The sequence below is a fragment of the Eublepharis macularius genome, chromosome 4 (assembly GCF_028583425.1).
Source record: "Eublepharis macularius isolate TG4126 chromosome 4, MPM_Emac_v1.0, whole genome shotgun sequence".
In the NCBI taxonomy this organism is placed as follows: Eukaryota; Metazoa; Chordata; class Lepidosauria; order Squamata; family Eublepharidae; genus Eublepharis; species Eublepharis macularius.
The window spans coordinates 140,888,773-140,911,351 of NC_072793.1; the positions used below are offsets into that span (position 1 = coordinate 140,888,773).

General features: G+C 40.6%; 1 protein-coding gene across 6 annotated transcripts in view; it reads left to right on the plus strand.

The window, feature by feature from the left end:
* Nucleotides 1-22,579, plus strand: part of FOXP1 (forkhead box P1) — a 714,752-nt gene that overhangs the window by 679,470 nt on the left and 12,703 nt on the right. For all 6 annotated transcript variants that reach the window (XM_054975302.1, XM_054975305.1, XM_054975306.1 and 3 more), the window contains 3 exons: nucleotides 6,121-6,242; nucleotides 9,326-9,395; nucleotides 20,583-20,749. In XM_054975302.1, coding sequence (XP_054831277.1) covers nucleotides 6,121-6,242; nucleotides 9,326-9,395; nucleotides 20,583-20,749 — 359 coding nt within the window. The remainder of the gene's footprint in view (nucleotides 1-6,120; nucleotides 6,243-9,325; nucleotides 9,396-20,582; nucleotides 20,750-22,579) is intronic.

Genomic DNA, 22,579 nt, shown 5'->3' on the forward strand with positions numbered 1-22,579 from the left:
TTTAGCATCTGATGTGTACAGAACTGATAGTGCTGTAGACATAACCAATTGTAACAGTGTGCAGACTTTGAAATTTAGATCGGTTGTTTTGAGATACAGAGGGGTCCTCTTATCTGCACAAACAACTTGCTGTTTGGCAGAAAAATGTCATGCCTTTGAAATACCACCAATTTGAATGCCCGTTACTATTACATTTTCCCTCCTCATTCTGTGATTAAACTACCAGGCTTTCCTGTTGTAGTCACTCCTAGCACTGAAATGTTTCAACTGCTAAGGTAAGGGGGGAAAGGGCTGAGGAAGAAGCTTTATCAGATGATGGCTTTATGTACACATTCTTTGAGCTGGAAACCGCAAACTCCTTTTCCAAGGATTCATAGAAAACTAGCTTTTAAGCCAGCTGATACACCTGCCTTAAATTAACATGCCAACTTCTCAAAACATTCACTGGTGTATTATGAAACACAATACAGGTTAATTGGGCACAGCAGTAAAGATGCAAGCCAATAAAAATATTAAATCTAGCAATTTAACAAAATACCCCTGGTGCTTTAAATTTCAATAGTTTGGCTGTGTTTAGTTAATTTCAGTGTGTGTTGTAAATTCTCTAGAATTTTCCTTTCTCTTTCAAATGGCTGCAGTCCAGAGTGGCACACATTGTACCTGAATATTTTAGCAGAGTTTCCTTCTGAGACGCTGTCCCCGCAGAAACCCCAAACTGATATTTATAATCCCCTTCATAAATAGTCTACAAATGGCTTTTTAAAAAAAGTTTCTTGCCCCCATCATGGTTGAAAAGGCAGTTTGAGGGTTTGGTGTGAGTGCTGTTTCAAAGAGAAATGCTAGTGGGGCATGTTTGCTGTGTTCTTGCTGTTTTTTGAAAAGCTGTCATATCAAACACCCAAGCAGTCTTTTCAGCCATAATGCTCTTTTAAAAGGCAACTTGGAAATTCCATCAGGAAAGCTTTTGAAAGGAAAACAGCAACCACATCCAACCCACCCAGGTTAGCAGTGCCCCCTTCTGTAGATTTTGTACCCAGTGAGGCTTCTATGAGGTAATCAACCAAACAACCATTGCCTGTGAGTGCTGGACTACAGTATTGATCTTAGATATGGACAATCCCAGTTCAGATCCCCATTCTGGCATTTGCTTATTTGTTTGCAGTATTCATTAGCCACCTTCTCACAAGAATTTTCCCAAGATGCCATATAAGAAAACACACCCCAGCTTTACCATATAAGAAAAATAAAGTAATATCATCACCATGAATTTCCCCGGCCTGCTTTACAGGTTTGTTGTGAAGCATCACTGAATTCATTGGGCAGGATACAGATGTAACACATAGCTACATATATAAAATCTCCATTGTCCTCTATGCTGCACTCATTCAGGTATGTTCAATATTGACAGATACTACACTAATTTCATTTTTTAAACCATTTGTGCACTTCCACAACTCAGACACATACATACCCTGAGCTGAGCCCATGTTATTCTTGCCTTTCTCACACAAGATTTAGCATTGGCTGCATATCTGCATGATCTAAGGTCCAAGGCCAAGTTGCACAATATGTTTCACATGAGTCTTATTGCTATATGTGCAGATCCACAGCAGGGCAAACTGTGTTTCCTGTGGCCGTTTCAGCTCAGAAAAATTGCACTGAAGGGAAGCCTCTACTCTCCCTGCACTGCACACCTGAGCCAAATGGGGCCCTGGCATTCGGGGGGGAAATACCCTAATCGGACTCGATTCGCAAAGATTCGGGATTTCTGAATCAGTCCCAGCATGCCAGATCCGTTTTAGAAACCCTGAATCAAAGATTCCCGAAGTGATTTGTATCGCTTCAGGAAGCTTCAGGTCAAGGGGTTTAAATGCCTCTTTCCGTGCTGCTGTGCAACAGCATGGAAAGGGGCATTTTAACCCCCAAATCAGCTGTCTGGCGAGGAGTTCCATGCCAGGCAGCTGAAGCCAGTGGGATTTAAACTATCCCCTCTCCACCAGTTATTTCTCCTGATGGGAGGGGGAGGAGGGAACCCCCCTCCCATCAGGTGAAATAAGCAGCTGGGCGGGGAGGTTTGTCGGTGTGCTCCAAATCTTTATGGAGCACATCGAAGTGGATTAAATAAGTGATTCCTGAAGCGGGATGCCACTTTGGAAATCCCTTATTTACAATTTTTTTTCTGGTTTCTGGTTTCCCGAATCAGGAAACCGAATTGTTTTTGCTTCGCACCCCTACATGTGACTGCAAGTCATACATATCAGGTAGTTTGACCCTCAGTGCTGGCCTCATACTTGCTTGTGACAATTTTTCTCCTCAGACTTTGTTGGTAACAAGTCACCCACACAGGGAGCTGGAGAATTCCTGTCCCATGTTTTCACTTCCTGACCTTTCAAGAGTGTTCTAGAGGCTGTGTTTAGTGGGAATCTTCCACCTCCAGTCACCCATCAGCATTCCACCATAATCTGAAGTTACAAAATTAAAACTGTGTAAGGATTCTGGTCTTGGGTTTGTGCATGGCAGCATAACTCTGAATATCAGGTACTAGGTTCTGTAGGGGTGTGCTGGTGCCCTCAAGTACACTTCTCTGATGCCTTCCCGTTGTTGGAAAGAAAACAATGAATTAAATAACAACAGCATCAACAACAACAACATTTTATTTATATACCGCCCTTCAGAACAACGTAACGCCCACTTAGAGCAGTTTAGAAAATATGTTGTTATTATCTTCACATAAATCACCCTGTGAGGTGGGTGGGGCTGAGAGAGCTCTGAGAGAGCTGTGACTGACCTAAGGTCACCCAGCTGGCTTCAAGTGAGGAATCAAGCCCGGTTCTCCAGATTAGAGTCTGACAGCTCTTAACCACCACACCGAACTGGCTCACTGAAGATGAGTGATGTGCTCAAGACCACAAGTCTGTCTGAGTGCAAGGCAGAGATAGGGTCTGAACACTGAACACCAGACTGACTCTTTGACACAACTTTTGCTTCTGTGGCATTTTTTTCCACAAAAGGTTGCAAAACAAAGTCCACATACCAAATACCAAGTAAAAAATAGAGCCTGAGACCCAAACTCCCAATTACTCATTTCCTTACAGATTTCTGCCCACCCTCCACTGATTTCTTAATTGGTCCATCCACTTCCTTCTCCCTGAGTAAAAAAATAACATTTTTAAAAATGTCTCATCTCTAGCTCTGTTTCCAGTCATCTTTAATCCATGCAACCCTGCCCTCCTTTCTCTCATTAGTTGGCAGTCTGTAGCACCAGTGGTCTCTTCCATGCAGCCTGATACTTCTAAGACTAAGACTTCTAATCTTCCTGCTCTACTTTAAGTTTAGAATGAGTGAAGATTTAAAATTTTAAATGTGTAGTAGCTATCTAGTTTTTAGCTACCCTCCATCATCATTCAGCCAACTTGCTATCATCATCCCTATTCCTCTCTGCAGAAGCCAATGCAGGTGCCCATATGGTTCTCACAGATCAGTAGACAGGTGAGGAGTAAAATCTCCAGACACTTCTGTGCTCCTCTGCCTGTATGCCAGCTCCAAGAAAGGTCCCCGTCATCCCCATGTACACCATTTAAAAAAAAAATGGCAGTTTTAGCCCATTGAGTAAAAACAAGTAAATGAAGAAGCAGCAACTCTTTAGAGGTTGTAAAATAGCCTTTATCTCTATAAGAACATTCAGGGTATTAATGAAATGTATAGCTCCCATCAACACGGAGTCCAGTATCACTATTCAGAAAGCCAGCAAGCATATAGAAAATGTTTAACTCATAGAAAACAGATATATTGTTGTCTTGTAATGATAATAATAATATCTTTCCAGATAACTAACCCCCATTATAATCAGAAGCAATAGACTTTTTCCTGTATTGTATATTGTTCTTGTGTGCAGAATGTAATAAAAAAAGGACAAAAAAGGGGATGAGTGGGTCAAATTTCATGAAATCATCTCCAGATATATTTTTTTTCTGATAACTTCATGTTGACCTTTAATGGCTGTATCTACCTACTGGAAATAATTGCCTTTGATCATTCTTTGCTAGAGAGGGAAATTTTTCTTTCTGCTGCTGACAGAAACATCACGAGACAAGATAGTGAGCTTAGACTGCAGCAACTCTGCTTAGGATGTCACTGTAAGAGCCCTAAACACGAACATCCTCAGTCAATTCATAAATAATGATGCAGATGTAATTTCTCCACAACTTGAAAATACATTTATTGTCATTAAAGTGCCCTGTGTGAGTGCTGCTTCATGAATGGGAATTCCCCGTTGCATACACAGGTAGAAGCCCTCCAATGAGTGAAGAGCTGCATTTGTGGAAGGGCCACATGCACCCAACAATGTTCACTAAGGGGCTGTCTTGAATGGCTCCCCAATATTTAATATCTATGCTCCAGTCATGAAATCATGTGTATGTGTGTAATATCCACAAAGCCAAATATAATGAAATTATAGCCAGGAAATAGGGTGTAAAAATCTAATTCCTTGGCTGGGATTTTCAAATGTCTTTGCCAGTTGGAGGAATGAGGGCTTTCAGTCCCAAAGCAGTTCTTCACTAGGTTTTCACATGTGTGACTACAGAATTCTTTTAATGAGATATTCATTTTCTGTCTGCCTAAAACACATGTACTCCTTCATTTGGATGTAAAATTGTCTGGCTTCTTCTAAGGGAATGGATGTATAATGAAGGTTAGGAAATTAGCTAGTCAGAGAAACTGCACACCGAAGGATCCGAGCACGCCTTCTCCCCCACAGAACTCCCTCAACTGCTCAATTAGCATGATAAATGTGTTAAGCCTAACATGAGTTTGCCCAGTGATTTTGAGTGTTCATGATTAGAATACCCTTCACAGTAGATAGATAGACAGACATGTTCACACACCCAAATGTCCTGAACAAGATACTGAGTCTTAAATTCCCATTCATACGTTTATCCATACTAGCCTTGCAGTTCACTGGTGTTAGGTACAGGTTACTGACCTATGCATTTCCAGGTTATGATCTACTCCTTTTCTAGTGGTTACCAGTGACAGTGCACCTTAGGACAGGCTGTGTTACATGACTAACTAAGGTCTGCTGAGGGTAGCCTCCAGGGAAGGAATACTAGAACAGAGATCACCAGCCATTGCCTGCCCTGACTGCCAGGAGAAAGTAGCTTGATGCACAGCACAGAAGTATCCAGCTTGCCTTCTCCCTAGAGCTGAGTGTAGGCCGTGCCAGGAGTGGATAAGGAGAGGATTTCCTTCTCTGTACTTCTCCCTACAAATATGTTCACGCTCATGTTGTGGACAGTACAAGCAATGATGTATTTTAATATAGCACTGTTGTAAAATTATTCAAGAAAGTGCAAAATGTGCCTAAATTTGGGTTTGATTAATCTTGTGAGGCCATCAAAAACATTACTAGATATCCAACTGCAATGATCAAAATAACATCTATGACACTAGCAATGACGGAAAGTGTGGATATTCTTCATAGACCTAACAGATGTTTAACCAGTAACTAAGAGTGAAAGTCACCTATATTGGAACATACATGCAAGATTACATCAGACTTACGTCAAACATTTCTGAAATATGTTGTTGTGAACATGATATAGGGGAAATTGACATTGTCTTAACTTTTTTCTTGAGCTTTGGGGACACTATGAAAATATCATTATGTTATTGCAAAAATCAAACTTTTGCTAGTTGCGCAAAATTATTCTTCAGTAGCTTTGTTGCCTGCCTTCACTTTTCCAGGAGACAAGCTTGTGTTGGTACAAACAAATCCGTTGGTATTGAGAATACTTCAGCCTTGTTTGACTGGCTTAAATAGGTCCCCTTAAGTAACTCATATGTGTAAAATGGTACCAATGGGGTTCTTTCCTGTGCTGAGATTGGATTATTGATTTTTTTTAAGAAAAAGAAAAACCATTGTTGCCAAACTAACTCTGAGACTATTTTAACCATATTTATTTCACCAGTCTTAAACATGAAAATATGATAGTCCAGCAGAGATGGTGGGTGGTGGAAGGGACTTGTCAGCTGACTTTGCCGCTGTTCATGGACAATATTAAGTCTCTTTTTCTCATGGAAAGTATTTTTTCAATGTTTTTTCTTTTATACTTGCTGCAGAATGCAGTGCGTCATAATCTTAGTCTTCACAAGTGTTTTGTGCGAGTAGAAAACGTTAAAGGGGCAGTATGGACAGTGGATGAAGTAGAGTTCCAAAAACGAAGGCCACAAAAGATCAGTGGGTATGTCCACCATGTTTGAACTTCTTAGCTAGCTTGGATCATGCTTACAGTTTTAACATAGAGGCTTTGGCTGCTAGATGGTGTTGTAGATCAATCCAGGTAGTTTCACCTTGCTTCAGTCAAGGGAAACAACAGACAGCATCTCATCACTACCGTTTGTATGCCCACCGGTCCCCTTCGCCCTTGCTTGCTTGGTGTTTGTTTTGCATCACATGCTAGTAGCTTTTAGGTGGCAATGCATATTAACCCTCACAATCCATTTGCTTATGCTTATTGCATTTTATTTTCTTTTTCCTTTTCCCTGTTATTTGATGTCTGTTCTATTCCCCGATCCCGTATCCCTTTGTTTCCACTTCATCTCCTTTGCTGCTGATCTTATCCCAGGGTGCTATTCGCACCAACCTATCCCTGCATAAGTGCTTTATCAGAGTAGAGGATGAGTTTGGGTCCTTTTGGACTGTTGATGATGAAGAGTTTAAACGTGGCCGTCATATTCAACGAGGCCGTCCTCGAAAATTCTGCCCTGATGAAAACTTTGGCGAGCTTGTTACACAGTAAGAGCTTTTACTTGCTTTGTATGGGTGTGTGTGTGTGTGTGCTTTATTAATTTTTGTTTTCTGTTGCTTTTGCTTTGCATGATTTACCCATTTCATGTAGACTTGCATTTCACAAAATAGAGGCATTGCCCTTGCTGCAAAAAACAATCCCTCCCTTAAATGTCATGGCTATACATGCATTGTGCTTCCCCTTGCAGATGCCCAGCTAACGCTTTCTGATATGCTTATGGTGATATTTTCTTAAAATGCAGGAATACCGGATGTGTTCTTTCTCATACTACTAGGTAATGCTGTAGAACCAATTAGCAAGATGTTTTTATATTGATAAGCTGTTCTTGATCCTCTTTATTTTACATTCAAATTTAAATTGCTACGATCAACAATTTTTAAAAAAGAAATCAAATCTGTTTTGACAACAGTACTAAGACCATTGTTGATGAATCCCAGAATGGCATATAGTGCAGGAATCTTTTAGAAATTACAGTTAGATATATAAAACATGAGTTTGCATGTTACGAGAAAGGGGGTATAAAAGTTTTTTAAAATACATATATTCATATTTAAAGTTCCAGTTATCTATATTTAGTGTGCTTGCACTGTCACTAATGATGACTTTGAACAAGCAAAATTGGTGGCCCAGAGAGAAGTTGGGGACTGGTGCAATCTACCAGGTGCTGCTGCTGGTCACCTTTTCAGTAAATTTTACTCGGGGGGGGGACCCTAACACTGGAAGTGGGGTTCACTGTTTACAGTATATTTACAGTGCAATCCTAAGAGTCATTCCAGTCTAAGCCCATTGGTGATCAAAAGGACTTTTCATTCCTTTTTCATCTGCTAAAAAGCTGGCTGGATCCACCAACATTATGCTTGTCAGATCAGACCATTTCCTTTTTCCAGAAAACCATGTTGGTCGATCTACATCAGCATTGATATAGCAAACAATGCCATATATTGCAAAATCAACCTTTTGTTATTGATACCAAGATTAAATATCACCTGTTGGTTTGGATCCAATGAAAATTTCCACTGATAAACATGTATGGGAGGGGGATTTTAGCTGATTCCATAAGTGGACAGTTTCTGTGGGATCCTGACTACTCTTTCTTAGAGCTAATATGTAAATTACAGAGGTAAGCAAACACTCAAGTGACTTACACTTCTGGTTACCTAGGTTCTCTCTGCTACATGAACTGGCTCTCAGTTACTTGTATATTTATTTATGTATCAAGAAGAAAGAGCAAGGAAAAATCCAGCTTTTACCACTATTAAAACTACCCAAGTTATTAATGTAAAAAATGTGGTTGAAGTATTTTAAGAGGTAACTAATCCAAGAATGGGCATTTCTTTTTTCTGGCTGCTACTGGATTTGTTGCTAAGCAATTGATCCAGCATCTTCTCTCCATACCATCTCCTCAGAAACTCCTTTCTGTATGGGAGGGGGGATCCCCTTGGAAACCAGTTTTACTGGGTTCATAATTTTCAAACTGTCTATGAGCCCAAAGCTCCCATCCACAGAGGAGATTGCCCACTGCTTCTCTGAATGATATATTGTTCTTGCATTCTTTGATTTAAGTCAAATTCTGTTGACATTTAGTATAGAATGATGTCTCTCAGTATCTGATGTGATTCATCAGATCAGCCACTTGTGTTGCAGCCACTTGCGATGCAGACACAGCATAGCACACCTGCCCTCTGAATCATCATTCTATACAAAATGTTAGTGTTGACTAACAGAATGCATCCCAAGAAGATCATTGTTTCATTCAGGACAGCGGGTCCTTGATCACTTGTGTGGATTAGAAGGTGTACAAGATAACCACCCTTTTACTGCTACTTAGGCAGTCATAATGGCTAGTTCTTACTCTTACACACTAACAATAAATCTTTTGAGGGTATAAGAGTGAATTGTGCCTCAGATTTTATCTTCAAAGAAAACAAGTGCCTCAGCTTGGGAAGTGAGTCACTTATACGCAGCTCAGAAATCACTATCAACAAATACAAATAAAATTACCTGTTGGACTTTTTACCACTTGTGTGGGAGTACTTACCAGTGGACAGCTCCTATGCAACTGTGAAAATTACTTAGCTACACGAATGAGAGCCAACTTCTAGCCCATGGAATTGGTACCTCCAGATACATTAGTCTTGCTCTAATTCTTTGCCCATTCCATGAAAAAGGTAAATGTGTTTGGCGACTGCCTTCATGGGTGGGGTTACTTAAGCATTCTCCTGGCATGCACAGCCCCATTGGGTGCGGCACTGTCTAAACTGCACTTAAGACATTTTGGATCGAAAAATGCAGTCACTTTTTAGAGTTCAGATACGTTCTAAAAGAGTGAAAGAGAATACTACATTCAGTAAAGATGCAGGTTGATTGAAGTAGCTATGTGGGAATTTTAAACAGATGAGGACAAAAAAGTAAACTTTTTTTTATTCCTGTGAGGGAGAAAGGCTGACCTTCTTGAAATTCAAAAGTTGTCCACATTTAACTTTACTCTTTTTTCTTTATATGTCTTCCTTGTACAGAAGCCCTTCACTTATTAAAAACATGCAGACCAGCCACACCTACTGCTCACCTCTCAATGCTGCTTTACAGGTAAGATTAATGAGCATGGCAAATATGCCACATAAGCGTGTGTGTCTACCCAACTCGTTTCAAAATATATTAGCCTTGCTCTAATTAGATATTAAATTTTAATTCCGTTAAACTTTTTTCTTAAGTGCATAAAGCATCATGGTCCCTGGAGGCAAACACATATCAGGCTGTTTCAGCATTAGCTAGATGCTTAGCATTTTGAATATTGTGGCAAAAAAATTAAAAGTTCACTTATTAATATTTATCAGCAGTATCATAATTTCCATCCTCTTATTTCAGAATTTCACTTGAGGCAAAAATACCACAAGTGTAATTACTCTAGCACAGCTATTAATGTGCTGAATGATAGGATACTGTGTCACATGACCTTCTATTGTTCATGGCTTTAAAGGGAAAGCTGATCTCTCCCTCCCTACACACATTATTTTTTTCCCTTTTAGGGGTCTTTTGGATACATATTTTTCTGTTGTTAAATGCCTAAACCTCACAACACATTGAATTAAAGAAAAGAGTTTTTGGTTTTATTTTCCTCCTGGCACACAAAAATAAGAAAATATTTAAGTACATTGTGAAATGAGTGAGAGTAAGCCACCATATATTTTATAAACATATGCAAGTCACACAATAAATTGGGTGCAACAAAAACGTAGTTTTTTAGTTACACTTTCCTATAAAATATCTTAATATCTTAATTTCTTTTGTATGTTTAATGGCATGGATACAATTTAGAACTATTTCTGTGCCAGTGCCAAAGGAGATACTAACAACCGTCTTCACTGCTTCTCAACCACTTCAAAGGGCTCTAGTTTTGCCACACACCGAGCACATACCAAGACAGCAATTCACCCTCCAGTTGTTGTTACTGGAAAACTGGACAATACTTGTGTGAATTAAAATGCAAAATGTATATGTTGTAATTCTGTGCCCACTTGTCAACAGAGATAGGCATGAACCAAAATACAAACCAAAGTTCAGCACGAACCAGGCCGGTTTGTGGTTCGCGAACCAGTGGTACATCAGAGCCCATTTCTGATGAACCACCACAAACTTTAGGCCAGTTCATTTGGTTAATTATTTGGTTCGTGACTGCAGACAGCCTGGCGTCGATCGGTTTCCTAGTCAATGGGGCATGGGCTTTCTGCAGACCTTCTGCTGGCCCAGAAGTGATGATTTGCTACCCTGGAAATGATATTTTCACAAACCAAATGAACTGGTTCGTGAACTGGGGGAGGTTCGTGGAAGTTCGTGGTTCGTGAAACATGACAAACCATGAACTGCACCTTGATTTGATTTGATTGCATAGGGTTTGTTTCCCCCAGTTCATGCCCATCTCTACTTGTCAACTCCCTGTTGGACTGAGTAATATTCTGTTGAACCTAACTGGACTTGCAGTTTTAAAAGAATTATTTAGACAATAGCATTTCTGAAAGGTTTGATTAAATTCCAGTTTTACTTTAAAACCGAGCAGATAGATTAAGAAGGAAATAGCCTTACATTACCGTAATTACTTCCGTTTATGTACTAACTTCTGAAAAGCAAATGAAAGTGTGTGTAAATGAAGCATCTGTAAATACCATTCATTAAGATCTTATTTTCCCTTGAGTCTTGTGAAGTATAGTGCTCTGTCTGAGGAGTATTAAGATTACAAGCGCATTTTACATTCATGAGGCTGAAAGGCAAAAAAAAAAGGAAATGATCCAGCATTCCTTCGGCTTCTGTTAGCTATGTGACTAATTTCAATTAATATGCTTATCATTCTGAACCGTTCGTGTTTTATTTCTAAAACATGTGTTGTTGTCGTCATATCCCTCCTTTCTTGTCTTATGTGATAATGTAACAGGAATTTCTGTTCTATTCCACGGCCACCTATTTAAAATTAGGAAGCGATACATGTTCAAGTCTCTACACGGAGGAAAAATACTGACAAGAATATATATCCAGTATAGATTTTAAACACTGTCGCCATGTAATTTGGGGCTGTGATAATTAAAAGGAACAGAGTGTGTACGTGCACTCCTTTTGCCCAGCTCTCATTCCCTTTCTGACTGGGAAAAAAACCTGAGTCACATATATAAGATGGATTTAATTTGAACCATGGCTTCATCCAGTAACATGTAAGGCAGTGACAGAGCCTCTGGGCACATGAAGAGATCTACCTTATTACCAGGAAACCTCTGATCCTGTCTGGAATAAAAAAGAAAAAGGGATTCTCAGAAACTTCATAGCAATTAGACGGTATAATTAACTTTTTCCCTGCTGTGCCAAAAAAAAAAGATACCTTTGACCTTAGTATGGCTTGGTAATATCTATAGCAGAATAGGAAACAACACATTGATATGTATAGGCAAGAAAATAATGGCACATTCATTTTTACTAATAGGCATCTTGACTTGGAAGCCTTCTGGAACAATTATTTGTTAAATTTATTTGTTCATTTATGTTATTTATGGTCTGCCTTTCTCACTGAAACTCAAGGTAGATTACACAATGTAATGGCTGGGCCATTTAATAAACAATACAATAGGGCCTGAATTGCAGAAATTTGAAAAGAAGCATAGATCTGATACAGAGTTGAAACAATGTGAAACAAAATATACGCAATTTAACACAACATATTAAATGATGTGGAAACTACCCAGTGAAATCATAATTGCAGCAACAGAGAGTACACAGTAGCATAGTCTGCTGTCCCTATCCCTTTACCATTTCCTTACAGCCCAACCCTATTACCTGTGTAAAAACAACCCTCCTGGATAATTCAGTTTCACATAGTTTGTGGAAAACTAGTAGAGTGGGAGCTTTCCTGACATCTTAAGGCAGGCCGTTTAATAAGGTGGAGGCCACCATGAAGAATGTGAGTATACAGGCAGCTGTTGATTTTGCCCTTTGAAAGGTAGTACCTTCAGAAGGTTGTGTTCTGCTGTGGTGGGACATAGGAAGAGAGGCAGTCCTGTAGATATGAGGGGCCAAGGCTATGAAGGGCTTTGTACTGATAGCCAAAACCCAAATTGAGCCAAGTAACTTATGGACAGCCAGTTGAGTAACTGCATAATGGGAGTAATATGCATGCTCCCTTTAGCTCCTGGTAATAACCGAGCTGTGGCATTTTGCACCAACTGAAGTCTCCAAATTGACTTTGAGGGGAGGCCTATGCAGAACACTTCATAGTAGTTTAGTTTTGATGTTGTCATGGTATGGCTCCAGGAGGCGAGATCAGCTGTGTCAAGGTGAGAACCATCTTCTGGGCAAGACCTGAGTTGGAAAAAGGCATTTTTGTGTTCCAGAGATTTTTCTGAATACTTTGTACTTCCTTCTGGCTCCCATCATTCTACTTAAGGGTTTTTGGGATATCCCCACATTTGCGTTATTGTTTTAGAGGGGGATAGAAAATGTCTGCGTATAAATAAGTAAATGAGTGCATAAATGTATTGCTTCCCATATAGGTGATGTTTCTCTAAATTAATTTCATGGAAGTACATGTTCCCTGAACTGTTCAGCAGGCAATGCTTCCAGTGGTGATTTCTTCTCTGTCTCTTAAGCCAAGATGAAAAATTTGTCAAACCTAGTGATCTGCTCAGCTCAGTAAAAATGAAACCGTGGAAATGACAACATTCGTGATGTCCTATTCGACTTTGTATATCCACATGTTTATGGTGGCTGACAGTGGTCATAACACAGACATAATTTTCTCTGTGTGTCTTTTTGGATACAAAACTACCTTTAGAATCAGCAGTACTCAAGTGAATAAATCATTATCATCACTTTTTCTGGTGAGTCCAAAGACTGGGGCTGAGAGGACTGTGGCTTAGTGGTAAAGTGCCTGTTTAGTATGGAAAAGGTCCAAGGTTCAGTCCCTGGCATCTTTAGTTAAAAGGATGCCAGGTGATGTGAAAGACCTCAGCCTGAGATCCTGGAGCTGCCAGTCTGAGCAGACAGTATGGACTTTGATGGACCAAAAAGCCTGACTCTGCATAAGGCAGTTTCATGTGTGTTCATTTAACCATACATATGTACTAGGGGGGAACTTGAAAGGAAGTTCCCCTTCAGCCACGTTCAGACCCAATCTTTGAAAAAATCAGTACATTTTAATGGTAGTTTGGGATTGAATTTTGGCGGGGAGAATGTCTGAATAAAACTCTTGAGAAAAATCCCATCATGCATCATTACATCTCTGGCAGTGCAGTCTTAAACAGAGTTTGCACCCTTCTGAGTCCATTGAAGTTAGTGAGCTTAGTCAGGTGTAACTCTGTTTAGGACTGCACTGTAAATCACAGTTTTGAGATTAAAAATAAGTCTGGATTAATATTATTGATCTGCATCTCAGACTGTATCCCAGTACAAATCTTCTGTTGCTAACCCATCTTAACTGCTTCTGTAAAGAATTTGGTCCATTTGTCCCACCTGTGGTTTGGTGTGTTTTCTGTTCTGGCTGTACCAGAATAAATTACTTTACTGCAATTACAAGTTATCTCTGTGGTGGGAAGTGCGTGTCTCATTATTTTACAAACTGCAGGAAGCACGAGTTTTATGTTTCCCACTTCATCAAAATTATTTTGCTGCATCTTAAATAAAAAGATTAATATAATCCTCTTCGTTAGAGTAGCTTTTTTGGTTGTACTGGATAGAGATAGGGACTGTGCTTTAGGGAGGCCAGCTTGATGGAATTCAAAGGTAGGATACGGTTCTTCATCCCCCAGTGACAGCTTTGCTGAATCTGTATCCTCAGGTTGTATTGCAACAAATGAAGTCAAAATATCTCGATCTACAGCAGATTCAAAGAGCTCAAGAGAACTAATTTGCAAACATTTTCTTCCACCACAGGAGTTTTGTAACACCTATGGTTCCTTCCCCTCACCTTTTTTCATTGTCAGGATGTTTACCTTTTCCTCAGATAGAATGAACTCCTAATAGCCAAAATCTGTGGCTTTTCATAGAATAATAAGGATTTAAGAAAAGCGCTGCTGGATCAGATTAGTGGTCCATCTAGTCTAACATCCTGTCTCACACAGCAGCCAACCAGTTACTATGGAAGGTTAACAACAAGGCATAAAGATTGAGGCCTTCCCCTGATGTCTCCTGGCACTGGTATTCCGAGGTTTACTGCCTCTGTATATTGAGGCTCCTTTGAGTCACCCTGGCTAGTAGCCATTGATGGGCATCTCCTCCATGAATCTGTCTAATTCTCTTTTAAAGCCTAAACATCCATCAAAAAACTGGTTCTGGGTTTATATCTGGGAAGGACATTATTTAAATATTTTTTGTTATTTCTTCCCATTTTTTCTGGCTTTTTTGTTACTAAGCTATAAAGAGGAAACTGCAGAAAGGCTTTCTGAGGGCCTTTCTAGACTATATTTTGAAGAATATAATATAATTGGGGGGAAGGGTATGATGTTCCCTCGTCCATGAACAATAGAAATGGCACTAGAGGCTTTTTAAAATTCCAAAAATAACTAAGTCGTTTATTTACTTTAGAGGAGAAAGGTGAGGTGAAATCAGGGGTTGAAAATTTCTGAGGTAATTCTGTCTGTCTGTCTGTCTGTCTGTGAGGTAAAATTAGAACATGCACAGACTTCAGTTCTTACGCTCTTCCCAGATACTTAAAGGTTTTGAGGCTTTGGTTCCCTTGTATTTCTCTAAGCAGTCTAGTATACTTTCTTTTAGTATTCTCTTTCTCTTCTGGAGTTAGGAATGCTGGTACCCAGTTTCTAGTTCTCCAAGCCCCCTCTCTTCACACACCAGTGCTTTCCTTCAGTCATTAACTGAATCTGAAGGTCTCCACAGGCAGTTTCCAACCACACCCTGCCAGGGATTTCTTCACTCTCCAGAGCTACCTCCCTGTTTAGCTGGGTAGGGAAAGTCTCCTCTCTTTAGAAGATCTATCCCCTTTTTTTGGCCCATTTGGGAGTCTGCACCTATTTCCCAAACCTCCTTGTCAACTTTCTCCAGCCGATGTTAAAACTGATCTCCATTAGGACTCTGTTTCCCCACTCTTCACACTGGATCTCTCTCTGCTAGGACTGAAAAACAGTCTCTCAATCTCATGCTACCCAATCAGATCTCTTGGAGTAGCCTGTCACTCAAAGTTCTCTGATTCTGTGAAGGATTAACCCTTAACAGTCCCACAGTTGTGTGCGTACAGCCCTTCCAAGCTTGTTAAAACGTGCAGTCCATCACAGGGGGCCGTTGGTTGCCAGATTACTGTCTCTGTGTTGCAGAAGAATCCCATTGAACAGCTGTCTACATGGAATTGCTAAGAAATGTGGTTCTTGCTCCCACAAGTGGCATCTACTGAATGCTGTGTAGACTGTTATCTGTAATTAGTGCCTTAAAAGCTTCTCCCTGCTACCAAGTCTAGTGCTGTCTTTTTTTACACCTAAGTCTGTTGAAATCAGTGGGCTTACATTTTTTTAAAAAAAATCAAAGGCTTTCTCATGCTGCTTTTCTACATCTCTTTAAATCTTACAACAAATATGATGAAGGTCAGTTCTGCGGGACTGCCCGATCTATTCTTCACCTGGGGGGTGTTTTCTTTTGTGAACTTAGCCATACAATATTGCAGTACACTTTCCTGTAATTCCTCACGAGCACAATGTTCCAAATGACTTTGGCAGCCATTCCCACTGCAGCAGGACTACCATCCATTCTTTGAATAGGGAGAGGAAATTTCACTGCAGGATTTGGGCTAGATCCTAATACTACATCTTTGTTGATGTTTAGAAGGCATGTTTGTCAATATTATTAAGATCTGGCCTGTATCATAAACACAAGCTATTCTGTCTGGTGTTTGAGGACTTGAACTTGGCAGACGTTCATTCTTATCCTGGCTCAGTCACATACTCTTTAGGTCTTAGTTCCTTGAAGTTGTGGGAATAAAGTGGACTGTGGAAGCACAAGGAAGTGATTTATCAGTTTATTGCCTTTCTCTGAAGATCACCCATTTGATCCCAGTTCTTGTGTTATTTCTCCTGCATGTATCTCATCTGAATGGGTGTATTTCTGAGAACTGGTATTTAGCACATCAGACAGAGCTTTCAAAGCAGAATTTAGAGTTTGATACAGTCTAAATTCCTGCTAGTTCCACATTCCTGCCACAGACCCCTGGTTTGTCCCTCATACCATTTTGGAGAGTCCCCTGTCTCCCAGAACAGCATTTTAGGGAAATCAGTGAGCTGCAGCAGGAAGGGAGAAGCAGGAAAGTTCTGTTCCGCTAATGCAAGAGCCTTCTGTTAAAGGAAAACCGTGTGTCTGTAGAACTAAGGGAAGATTCGGGACAATGAGTGTTCCTGTCCATCAACAGACTTTTGCAGAGCTGGGCTTTCCTGTGTCCTCCCACTTCAGTCCACTGATCCCGATCAAGTACAGCATTTGGGGCAAAGTGGGTTCCTCAGTGGAAAGGGAAAAACAATGAAAATTGCTGCCCCTTCTTGTGAAGACTTAGGTGCCATTCTGTCTTAAGACTTGTGTGGCTGAATTCATGCCATTCAAATATATAATACTGAGTATTTTAAAAAAGATGCCGCTAAATCGCTGCAAAGTGACATTATTTCATATAGAAAAATTGGTAGGAGTTCAGAGAAGGGAGACAAAGATGAGCAGGATCTGGAAAATAAGTATTGTAGGTAAATGTTCAAGGGACTGAGACTGTTTAGGTTAGAGATGAGGAGGGGGGGACATAACTGGGCTTATTAAATATTTGAAGGACCATCACATTAAAAAGGCAATGACTTGTCCCATGATGCTTGAGAGGGCAAGTCTAATTGATTTCAGTTATAAGAGGGTAGATATCAGTTGAGCAGTAGCAAAAATTTACTATAATTGCAGTTCAATAATGGAACGATTTACTGGGATATGGGTGCCTTCCATTACTGGAGCTCTTCAAGCAGAAGTTGGGCATCAGGAGTCCTAATAGCTTTAGATGTCCTGCACTGAGCAAGGGGTTGGCCTTGGTGGAGTCTAAGGTCTTTTCCCAATGTTAGAATGAAACCTTAGGTAGGCAACAAATGAAATGACCTACCAAGTTCCGTTGCTCTATTGGAATTATTCATTTAAAACATTTGTATGCTATCCAAATGGGGTCCCAAGGCAGTGAACATTAAAAAATTTAAAGCAACATTTCAAACAAGTTAAATCTAAAGCAACATTTAAAATAGAATTAAAATAATGCAGTAAACATACACACACACAAACACAATAGTATGGAGGGTTAGTGCAAGTACTGTATAATTAAAGGCAAGTTATGTCAAAACAGTTTTTGGCAAATGAAAATAGAACATAGAAATTAATATTATCGAGATCTGGTTTGTTTAAAATATCAGAGCTGGACATGGTGACTCCAAACTGCAACCATAACTCCATTGTTACAAATGCCATACTGTAGGCAAACAGATCACCTGCTGGTTGCCCTGAACCAAAATCCATCTTGCATTGGCCCACATTTGACTCTACATAGGTAATTAACTCCACATGCGTGTTCACATCCACGCTGTAACCACAAAGGATTACACTGTGGGAGCTGGCTCCCCTGCTACCTATGCATGAATGAGAAGAGTGGCATAGAGTGCAATGAACAGAGAATGGATCAGAGTTCCATGCAGGAGGTACTTGAAACAGTGGACAGTTTGGCTAAATCTAGTCCCATTTGTTTAAATCTTCTGCATGGATTAGGCAAAACCTCATATTCATATTCTGCAAGTCCTGAGTTCAAGCCTCAGAGAATTTATTTATTTAGCATATTTATTATCAGCTTCTCCAGGCATAAAAAACTGCCTGAGGCAAAGGGCTTCCCTCCCTCCACCTTCTTGATTGTGGTTCTCTGTCTGTAGAAAAGCCTAGCCCACGTCCATCTTCCTGCCACTGAATCTTTTAAGTGTTTGTACTGATGTTTGCAACTAGTTTTGCATGCATTTTTTTTCAATCTGCATGTTACTCATTTTCAATTTGTTGTTAGTGCTGCTCGTTGTAAAATATTGTTTGATTAAGACATTTCTACTTGCTGATTTGATAGTATTTTCTCCCCCCCCCCCCCAATTTTATCACACATTTCCCCACCACCACCCTATTGAGTGGGCAGCAGGGCATTAAGTACAGAGCAGGCATCCTGAATATCCTAGCTACGAGCAAGGCAAAAATACACCTGGACAGCACTGAGCCTTCTGACCATGAATATGTAAATATGAACCTGAGTGTGAAGATATTCTTTCCCTCTAGCCCAACAATGGAAACTACAAATAGAAAGTCTCAGTGTGTGGGAGAGGAAATTCCGTTCCTTACACTGCCTAAAGGCTGATGTTTATACATTTTTTTCTGATCTCTGGGACATAGCCTTTTTTAAAGGGGGGGGGGGTTGAATGGATTAACAACGTTTCCCAGTTTTTTGGGTAAGCCACTTCACACAGCCATTGCTTCATGTCCACTAGCATTAAGAGCCCCATTGAAGTCATCAAATAATGTTATACTGTTTTACCCAGCCCTTGCTTAAAACACTTTAAAACTTTCAGTGTTGTGGTATGAGGGCCATCCTCAATGTGGCAAGTTCTTAAAAATGTTAACAACAACAACATTCAATTTATATACCATCCTTCAGGACAACCTAATGCTCACTCAGAGTAGTTTACAAAGTGTGTTATGATTATCCCCATGACAAACCCCCTGTGAGATGGGTGGCGTTGAGAGAGCTCCAAGAAGCTGTAACTGACCCAGGATCACCCAGCTGGCTTCAAGTGGAGGAGTGGGGAATCAAACCTGGTTCTCCAGATTAGAATCCAGCCGCTCTTAATCACTACACCAAACTGGCTGCGTCAGGATAAGCCATGATGGGAAGGCCATTTCAGTGGCATCCCCATAGCAACTGTACTGTACACACCTGCCCTTAAGCCCAGGTATGCTTAGTTGAAATGTAACAGTACTGTCTACCAGATCTCCAAATAATTAATTGGTGTGTACAAAGCTCAAAACAAATTAGGGTGATTTGTACCATGAGAAGAAGAGCCAGGGCTGCTCTCACAACCAAGCAGTCTGTCCTGGCTTCCCGTGGAGCGTGCCTTTGTGAGTCTTGTCAGGTTCTGCCTTGGCCATTGCCTGGTGAGGCACCAGCCTGCTTGACTTCAGCCTTAAAGGACCTTCAGGGAATCTGCTGGCGCCCGCTCAGTGGAAGGAGGGGGGGTATACCTCACTCTCAGACCATTCGCAGGTCCCTTCAAACTGACATTGTCCCAGCTGCCTTGCATGACAGCTGTCCCCACCCAGCTGTCGGTCTTACTCCTCCTCCTCTCTGCTGTTCTCTCATTCCTTCTTACTCTCTCCTCCACACCATCACACTCCTACACAACCCACCACGCCCTGTGAGTGGACTTCCCTTATATCCTGTCCCTCATTTCAGGCTCCACCTGCCAGGCCACACCTCTCTTTTGCCTCCTAGCATTGGCCTTGGCTGCCTCAAGCAGTTGCACCTGGGGTGGCTAGTTTGGCTGCCAAGAGAGCTGTGCTCTCTTGGCTGGCTGCCAAGCTTCCTCTGCGCCGAGCTTCCAGAAGCCTCAGCTGGTCTCTCCCTTCCTCCCTGTTTGCAGCTTGGGCCGTGGTCCTCTGCTGCTTCTGCTGTCCTGATGGTAAGGTAGCTGTCTGGCTGGTTGACGGCTAGCTGTCCCTGTTTCTTGTGCCTTCTCCCTCTGCACTGGCCCCCTCCTGGCTGTCCTTACTTCTCCTGTCAGGGCTCCCACTGGAGGGTGGGGCTTGCTGCCTTCCACCTGCTCCTTCTGATCCTCTGGGGCTTGGGAGCTGCTCCATCTTCCTGTGGCTGCGTTACCTCTTTCTCCCTCTCTATTGTTGGTCCGTGCTGGCCCAGGGTGTCCGTTGGGATGGCTGAGTAGTGGTCCTCCAATTGTCTCCCACCCCCGCTTCTTGGTACATCCGAGGAATGAGTCTCAGACTCCAGACAAGTCTTTCCTTGAATTCTTCCCTGAAGTGAGGTTTTCTTGGGTAACGTAATTGAAATTTGTGTTGGAAAAACAGCTGGTTGAAATGTTATCCCCGTTATAGCCAGTGGTGAAATTGATAACGAGGACCTTTTATCCATTTATATTTAACGCAAACCTGGTGCAAACAGAATGAGAGTAACTTAGAACGAGTTGATGGCACTTGCATGAATGTGTGTTGCTATGGCTTTTCATGTCTCGTTCCTTAATTTGACAGGCTTCAATGGCTGAGAACAGTATACCTCTGTACACTACTGCTTCCATGGGAAACCCCACTCTGGGCAGTTTAGCCAGTGCTATGAAGGAAGAGCTTAATGGTGCAATGGAGCATGCGAACAGTAATGGCAGTGACAGCAGTCCAGGACGTTCTCCTATGCAAGCAATGTAAGTAACTTTGTTTACCATTTAAATACAAGACCACAGCTCTACATAAACCATAATAAGCAAGTTTTTTTGCCAAAGATGATGTGTGCACATATTTGTATTTTTTAAATATTGCTATTTAAGATGAAATAATAACATACATAGGAAGATTTATCAGTGGCTAAAATGGAGCCTCTTCGTTCAAAGGCTGCCTAGCCTCTCTTTGAACTGGGGTAAAGCCACACATCGAATGGCCCTCAAAATACTGTGGTGTTTATGGGCTTCCAGAAGCATGTGATTAGCCATTGTTGTGGAAATGGGAAGAATGACAGGAATCTGAGGTGCACTGGGTTAAATCCAGGCAGCATTTCAGCTGTTGAAAAACAAAAGTGGGGGGGGGGGGAATCTCCCTTTACCAAAAAGGCGATTCAGAGGATAACAGGTCCTTTTTGGACAAAATTGGTAAGAGATGGCCTATAATATGGAAGGGAATTGAGCAGGATTGAATGAAAAAGCTTGCTGGATTCAACCAATTATTTAGTTAGATGTCTTGAAATTAAGATACATATTTCCACACTGTGCCCATATGTGTGATCTATATAGTTTAATTTTTACAAGAATATTAACAGTTCTGCACAGTTCTGTGTTAGTTACTTAGTTCTGAATTTTCCATGGAAACTTTCAGATGTGTGGAATAAGTATGTCCAGTATATTGTACAAGGTGAGCGTGGTGACTTCAGCAATGCATTATGGTTACTGAGGCCCAGAAATTACATATTAGTTAGTTGGCATTTCAAAGAAAAGCGAGGGATGACCTAGTTTTATTCAAAATCCTTTCCTACATTTTGAGAGGTACTATGAATGACTGAGGCAAGCTGTATCTTAAAGTGTGACCATGAAATTATTGGTCCTATTGCCAAAAGATCACATAGCCAGTTAATAAACTGGTTGAAATAATTAATTTGTAGCCCTTCTACTTCAAAGCAATATGAATAAGGCATTAACAAAAGTTGGTCTAAATCAAAAGGTAGGAAAACATTAACCTAACGCCACCCTAATAATTAGTTGTGAAGGTAATTAGCATTTAATGCTTTAAAAAAAGTTTCCCACCTGCATAATATGTTGAGCAGGGGGTAGAGGAGAAAGGAAATCTAAGGCTCTTAAAACTTTGATATTTCAGCATTTTAAATCAGTGCACATTACGCTTTGAAAAAAAATCTTTAAAGATGGCAACATTCGTTTTTAATTAATAATTAATTTGAACATTGTCTTTTGCCATTTACTTCAAAACATTTGAATGTGTTTAGCTTTTACAGGGATTGTTTGTGCAGTATTAATTAGCATTCCCAAAGTGGAATGACATGACATACTTTTACTGCTGTTTCAATGGATTCCTCTTCAGGCAATTTTTAGTAACAAATACATGTGCTCTTTTCATGACAATGTTAAGGATTTCTTATATTGGAGAAATTTTTCAGGAGGAAGGCATCTAGGTTTTTCCATCACTAAGGTGTTTAAACAATGCACATGGGGAATCCTTGAAGTTTGTTTTTAAAGATTATGAGAAGAATTGTTGAGTAAACTGCAAGCCCATAGCAAGAATATTTATGTTGAAGGGGCATGATTACACTGGTGGGTGTGTAGGGTTGCCGGATCTTCAGTATATTAAACCCTCTTTGGGCAGGGAATGATGATGTCAAGGGGTGGGCCTGGTGATGTCACATTGCATAGTTATACTAATAGTTGTACTTCCATACCCCAGTAGGTGTGTGACACATAATATGTGCGTGTAATTCTGACTTTGATGGGATCAACTATATAATGGCCAGAAATAATTAAAATAACATGAAC